The 7605-nt window shown below is 42.1% G+C and overlaps 1 protein-coding gene across 1 annotated transcript in view; it reads right to left on the bottom strand.

The window, feature by feature from the left end:
* Window positions 1-3547, bottom strand: part of OPCML (opioid binding protein/cell adhesion molecule like) — a 733671-nt gene extending 730124 nt beyond the window's left edge. The window contains exon 1 of the mRNA XM_069079664.1: window positions 2772-3547. Coding sequence (XP_068935765.1) covers window positions 2772-2938 — 167 coding nt within the window. The 5' untranslated portion in view covers window positions 2939-3547. The remainder of the gene's footprint in view (window positions 1-2771) is intronic.
* Window positions 3548-7605: the final 4058 nt, after the last annotated feature.

The following is a 7605-nucleotide window of genomic DNA, read 5'->3' on the forward strand; positions in this document are numbered from 1 at the left end:
AAAGAAAGAAAGAAAGAAAGAAAGAAAGAAAGAAAGAAAGAAAGAAAGAAAGAAAGAAAGAAAGAAAGAAAGAAAGAAAGAAAGAAAGAAAGAAAGAAAGGAAAGAAAGAGAAAAATGCAGTTGCTTTTCCCTGGTGAATAGCCATGAGTTTCAAGGTATTAAAGGAGGAAAGGAAATGATCATTGATTAAAGATTATGCTAAGCAAATTTATCTCATTTAACCCTTGCAACAACCCCCAGAGGTAAGTTCTATCATTATCCCCATTTTGCACTTGAAGAAATTGGGGCAGATTGTGGTGAAATGACTTGCTCAGGATCATACAGTGTCTGAGTGGGATTTGAATTCAGGTTCTCTCAACATTCTTTCTGCTGCACCATTTAGCTGCCTCTAAAAATTACTGAAGAATGATCAATGTTATTGATTTAGGTTTGATACCCTATTGATAATCAGTAAAAGAAAAGGAAGGGAAACCTTTTAAGGATTGAAACCCACAGAAAAGTAGAGGGATGACACAAACAGCCTTAGATACAGTTTTCAGAAACGCGATGATGGGGGTTGGACCCAGGAATTGTAAAATCACAAAACATGAAGAGTTAGATAGCATGAAAAATGGTGGATAAACAATACAGCAAAGAAAAGAAGACAGCTCCAACAAAGTAGGTGATGGAACTAAGCCAGGGGAAGGGAGGAAAGAAGGACAAAAACAGAACACAAGTGGTCAAATGGAAGAATATAGAAAATTATGAAAATATTAAGGCAGAGGAAAAGGAATCTGTTCTAACTGCCAGAAGAAACAAACATTCTGAAAATAACCACTCCCCACTAAGACATGTTCTCACATTAAAGGAAAGTGCAGTCAGGTAATAAATACGAGTTCTGCTTAAACATGAAAGTCTCCTACAGCCAGGCTCACAAAAAAAGCAACTATTCAGCTTTTTCGAGCTTATTTTTTTTTCTTATTCCTATTCCCATTACCAAGCACAGCTGCTGAACATTAGAAGTCGACAGGATGAAAACAGGCCAACAGCTAATAAAAAAGTAAATCAAAGCTGGCCCTCTGCTGGTAGACCCCCTGTACTACACCACTGAAAACAAAACTTCATAAGTTTTCTGACAACTTTGCTCTATACAGTAAGACACACAGGACTCCAGGAAAGTCTTAACTCTGGTCTCTTATACCCAGCCCTGAAATCCTTCCACCTAGGGCCTGAAAATGGGTGAGTGACAGAGCAGTAGGGATCTCCAGTCAGATTATCATTGATGGACATAGATTGCTTGTATTTTCTAATTGGATCATCATTACTTCTCTATGCCCTGTAATGTTATTTCCCAGTCAGCAAATAAGTCTGAGGCACATCTTTGGGACAAAGTAAATTAGGTGATTACTCCAGAGGTTGTTATGTTCCTGGCAAGACTAAATTGTCCACTACTGTCAAAAAGTTTGGAAGACATCTGCCTTTTCTATTCTCTAGGTTTCTGAATTTCTTGATGCCTGAGCATCAAGACATAAAGCTTTGCCACTGATCCCTGGTGTGTGAAGAAATCACTGTTCATCTAGAAATCAACTCCTGATGGTAAAGCATGGGATAGGATAGGCAATACCACAGAATAATTCCACCTCACACCTCAATTGCCCCTTGAATGTGAAAGTGCTACAAGTACAAATTTTCAAATAAAAAAAATTGGTGGTAAATCCTATTTTCCCTGCAAGGAAGGCCAAGTTGCTCCACTCCTGGTTCTTAGACAGAATGCATTATTTTCATCATAACCACCAAAGTCACTAACTGAACCAAACAACTCCCCCTCTGTACACTGTGAGGTACAGTTAAGCTGGGACAACCCTGAATCTGTCTCTTAGGACCACAACGGCCTCATTAAAGGGATAAAAGATGATATCTGCTGAGCTGGTGGAAAGTGGTGGCTGCATTTTTATTAAAGTCTCTGCTGCAGCCAACCCAGTCCCCAAAGGTCCATATTCCAGGCATATCTCTCATTCTCTCTGTATGGAGTGGTTTAGTTGTGTTTTTGTAACTCATTAAGGGAAAACAAAATGCTGTCCTGCTGTACTCTTCAGAACACAAGCGGTCTATCTACAGATAAGCTGCATGTTTTTTTTTCTTTTGCTTATGTCCTATATATTAAGCCTGACCTAAGAAATTATGACAGATATCCCAGGAACAACTGATTGACTTAAATATTATCAGCTTTGGTAACAGACTCTTAAAGGGCCAGGCGAGAAAATAGCTGATGGAGCCCACCTTGCCCACCCTTTTTAACCACACCCAAACACACATGCTCTCTGGCCTATGAAAAAGGCACTAGAGCATCCATCAAACCACATCATATTCAATTGGTACCCAGAATCCAAATTCCTCTGACCACATGGTGCCTGGTTCCAATTTTTCAGTATTGGATCAGGAAAAAAAAAAAAAGGCATGGCAGCGTCACAGCCTCTAGCCACTAAAGGTCCCAGACTTAGAGATCCCATACTGAAATAAGGCGAATGAAGCAAAGCTGTGTTTGTCCTTAGAGACCCAGACCACGGAAATGTCGATGCCCAAGCAAAACTGTAAACCTTCCAGCAGACTGGATTTGAACCTTCTGGAGAGTAAGTGTCATGACTCCTGGCCTGCACAACACTTCTGGCAGTGCCCTAGCCCCTAGGGCCCGAATCTCTTCTTGGTCTCCACAGACCCTAATACAAGTCATTATTACAGTTCAGGAGACCCACTTTCCCCCACCACAAAGAAGCGAAGAGCTGCTCCCTACCTGAGAGTGGCGCTCTCCCCTTGCCTGACCGTCACGTTGTCCATAGCTTTGGGGAAGGTGGCATCTCCGCTGCGCACTGGCACTCCTGTGGGCAGAAGGAACAGCAGCCTGAGAGACAGGACCACGAGGAACCTCCAGGGCAGCAGCAAGTACCCACCGACCCCCATCCTCGACAGCCACAACTTCCCTGAACTGGAGCAGCGGCACCGCAGGCGCCCCCCAGCCGGGCACAGGAAGCGGGCGGGGGGAGAGGAAGGGGACTGAGCGATCCAGGAGCAAAAAGGGGGGAGGGTTGGGGGCGGGAGAGAGAAAGAGCCCGGGCTCCTCCAAGTCTAATGATCCTCCCCCAAAATCCAGCCTCAGCTTTCCACCATCGGAGATACGAATTCTCCCAATAGCATCCAAAGTGTGCGTGCCCCCCCACGTTCCTTGGGTGAGGAAGGCGGCAGACCGAAAGGGAGAAGAAGAAGGAAGGTGCAGGGATGAAGGTCACAGATCTCTCTCTCTCCCCCTCTCTCTCTGCTTCTCTCTTCAAGATGCTACTTTAAGATTCAGTTGGGCACGCGCTGCAGAGGTCTGGCATCAAAAGTTTATAACCCAAAAAAGTGCCTCTGACTTGAAGGAGATGTCATTTAAAAAGCTCCTTTTTTTGGAAGAGGAGAAAAGAGTTTTATTAGCTCGCACATATGTATATTACGTATATACATATTAAAAAAAAAAAACCCGCCAATTCACACTGATTCTTTAACGCAGAGGAGGTTACCAAAAAAAAAAAAAAAAAAAAAAAACCCCCCAAGGGATACTGATTTTTTTACCAAGAGGGGGTTAAAAAAAAAAAAAAAAAAAAAAAAGTTCCCAGCAGGGATTTGCAATTGGTTCCTAATGATGCCCTCGATCCTGTAAATTTCCTCAAACCAAATCCAACCCCTGGATCCAGTCCAGTCACCCAGCTCAGCGAACGATGTTAGATCCGAACCCTGGAAGCAAAAAGAAGCCTTCCAGAAGAGGAGAGGAAAGCCTTGGAGCAAGAGCCCGGGTGTGGGAGCTGCGGGAACCCCCACTCCTTCCCTCAGCTCAGAGAGAGGACGCCACTGGCCAGGGATGTGAGCGCTTCGCCGGAGCCACACCAAACTCAGCTGCTTCCCTTAGTTTCAGCATCTCCTTCCTCCCAGGAACATCTCCGACTCGCACAAGCACCGACTTCCAGGGTTGTCATGGTAGCAACTCCATCACTGACCAACACTTTCACTCCCATACAGACACACTGAGAGGCGCAGACTTAGCACATTAATCTCTGGGAAGGCTTGTGAGCAGCAGAGAGCTCCCACTTTAACCGTTGCACTGCTGGGTCTGGGAACCAGTGAGCCTACAGCCTAGGGAATCGGGAACAGTTGTTTAAAATCCATGCAGAGGCATGGAAGAGAGGGAAGAGGGCGGCAGCTTAGTCTGTCTCTCTTCTTTCCTTAACTCCCTCAGCTCCAGCAAAGGAACAAGGAGCTAGCAAAGATGTGACCCTCTCTGAGGCATTACCTAGGAAGAGGCAGACTGCTAAAGGGGTGGAGAAGGGAGGAAGTTCGAGGGGAAACGTTGGAAAACTCAGACTACTGACTCCTTCCTTCTTGTGTATTCCTAAGCAAGATATGCACCCCATTGCCTAATTAAGGAGGCTTCCTATGGAAGGGCAGGCAGGGAAACCCAGCCTGAATCTGCTTCCACACACAACTGTCATCTCTTTACTTTGCCCATCTGCAAATGCAACAGCCGCTTTCCCCATGCCAAAAGATACCAAGTTTTCAGTACTAGTATCCTTTTGTCCAAGGAAATATTTCCTATATCTTACCATTAAGTAAATAAGAAAGGATAGTGACAACCTATTTTTGAAGACAGAGGTTGTTTTTATTCTCTCTTTTTTTCCCACCCCAAGCACATTATCTCAACCACCATTTTTAACAGTCTAAAAATTATGCATCATTCTCACCCACACCTTCCAAATGGGTATCTGATGGTGGTGAAGAAAAGTATATGCTATGATGGGCCTCTTACACCATTTCTGTAACAGGGGAAAAGAAGGAATATTGAATTTTCTAGTATAATTAGGACACTTGGGTTTTAGTCCTAGTTCTACCACTAGCCAATAACAGCAGCAAAAAAAAAAAAAACACATTTATGTAGAAAGTGACATAATTTAATCTCATTTGATTCTTACAACAGTACCATGAGATAGCCATTTGAAAAGCAATAAGCTAAAGTTGGGAAAAGAGTGAACCTGTTATCAAGAACATCTGGATTCAGGGTGGCTAGGTGAGTACAGTGCTGGCCCTGGAGTCAGGAGAGCCTGGGATCAGATCCGGCCTCAGACACTTGACACATAACACACAAAACTAGCTGTGTGACCTTGCGCAAGTCACTTAACCCCAGTGCCCTATCCTCCTCCCTCCAAAATGAAAAAAAAAAGAACATCTGGATTCAAATCCTGCCTCTGACACATATTAGCTGAGTAACTTTAGGCAAGTCACAACTGCTTCCTAAGCCTTGATTTCCTCATCTGTAAATCAGGGGTCATACCAATACTTGTACTACATTTCTCACAAGATTCTTGGTTTTAATTTTATTATCTCCATTTTCAAAGTGAGAAAAATGTCATATAAATGATCAATATCCTCCTCTACAACTTCTACTGTTTATTATTATTATAAACATTAGCATTGATAACTGACAGTGTACGCAGCACTTTTAACTTTGCAAAACACTTTATAAGCATTAACTTATTTGAGCTTTACAATTCTAAGTCAGGTATTAAAGGTATTAGAGTTTTCATTTTACACATGGAAAAACTAAGGATCAGAGAGGCTGGATGATTTGGCCACGATCTCAAAATTGGTGAATATTGGGGACAAGTCTTGATTCTCCACCTTCCTGACCCCATATTCAGCCCCCTGTTCACAATGATAGTTGCTCTGTGATTATCAGGTATAAAGGTGCACCTTTAGAAATATTAAATAGATGATGGATTAGACTAGATTGACATTGCATATATGATATTGGGATTACACAAGCCAGGGAACAAGATAAGGTAGTAGCAGAAAGAATATCCTATACCCTAGAACCATCTACATAGAGTGTATGGAAGGTTTTGAGGGAAACAAAGCATGGGCAACATGACTCTTTCTTAGTTGCAAGACTGCTGCAAACAGCCAGAAAAGGGTGCATCAGCTGATTAGAGTGAGGCCAATTTAGGAAAAAGCATGAGATTGCAGAATAAAGTGTGGATCACTGGAAAGAAAGCTGGGTTTGGAGTCAGAGGGTCGGTAGGTGAATTTTGGCTTTGTCACTTACTACCAGGTGTGACCTTGGGCATGTCAAAACTCCCACTTGCCCCATATTAAGAAACGAGGGAGTTGAACTGAATTAGGATGCTTAGCCTAGAGTCCTTGAACCTTTTTAATATTTTGAAAAAAACACATCTTTATTTCAATATAATTTGTTTCCTTTTAATCCTTTGTATTTTATCTCATGCATTTCAAGACTTTATTCTGAGAAGGGGTCCACAGGCTTCACTAAACTGCCAAAGGGGTGCATGATACCAAAAAGGTTAAGAGTTCTTGTACCAGATGATTTTTAAAATCCCTTCAAGTTCAAATCTATGATCTTATGAATGTCTCCAAGCAGGGCATGGGGTGGGAGCTTGGAGAAAGATATGCTATGCCAAAATCCAGGGAACTAAAAATTAAAGTTTCAGGTAATTTTAGAGAAAGCAATTTCCATCTGACACTAAGGAACTATATATGGACCCCAGAGAGGAACACTAAATTCTAATGCAAAGAAAGAAAAAGTGAATGTATTGTGAATATAATAATGGTAATAATGATAACAATGCTCTTGCTGATCGACTGGAAAAGATTGCTACTGAACATATTGTCCCTACTTTGACAACAACTGATGATCCGGTATTAGCAAAATGGGTCCACCAAACAGCAGGCCATTTGGGGGTCCAGGCCACACACCAGTGGGCACAAGATCGGGGTATTGGTATCTCTCATTCACTGTTAAAACAGATAGCAGAAGACTGTCATATATGTCAATTGGAAAAGGAGCGAACTGTTCCTCGGGTAATAACTGGAGAGATAGCAAGAGGAAAAGTCCCAGCCCAAATCTGGCAAATAGATTATATTGGTCCACTACCACTGGATAAAGGATGCAGATTTATATGTACTTGTGTTGATACCTATTCAGGTGTACTAGTAGCTTGTCCTTATAAGAATGCAACCCAGAAAAACACTTGTAAAACTCTAGATCTCATAAGCCTATATTATGGAACCCCAATGCAGATTCAAAGTGACAACGGGTCACATTTCAAAGGCAATGAAATGAAGAAGTATTGTATACTAAACAATATAGAATGGATATATCATATTCCATATTATCCAGAAGCATCTGGGTTGATTGAAAGAATGAATGGATTACTGAAAGGACAATTGAGGAAGTTAAGTTCCAATAATTCATATCAACATTGGAAGGATAATTTGTTCATGGCTTTGCGTAATTTGAATAATAGACCATTGGGAGGAAGTACACCTCTAGCCAGAATGATGACCCCCAATCTGCAAATTAGAAAACAACAAACACACAAGATCCCAATTATTGAGTATTGGACCTTGAGGCCAGATGTCCCAGCACTGTACCCAGGACCACCTGGTTCAATGGGGTATGATTTACATTGTTTAGAGGACTTTTGTTTGGACAGAAAAGAAATAAGAAAAATCTCCACTGGGATATGCATAAGAATCCCTAAAAATCACTTTGGACAGATTTTACCCAAATCAGGATTAGCAGC

Source organism: Petaurus breviceps, unplaced genomic scaffold (genome assembly GCF_028583685.1).
Source record: "Petaurus breviceps papuanus isolate PSGF00001 unplaced genomic scaffold, PetGlider_PUasm1.0 91133, whole genome shotgun sequence".
In the NCBI taxonomy this organism is placed as follows: domain Eukaryota; kingdom Metazoa; phylum Chordata; class Mammalia; order Diprotodontia; family Petauridae; genus Petaurus; species Petaurus breviceps.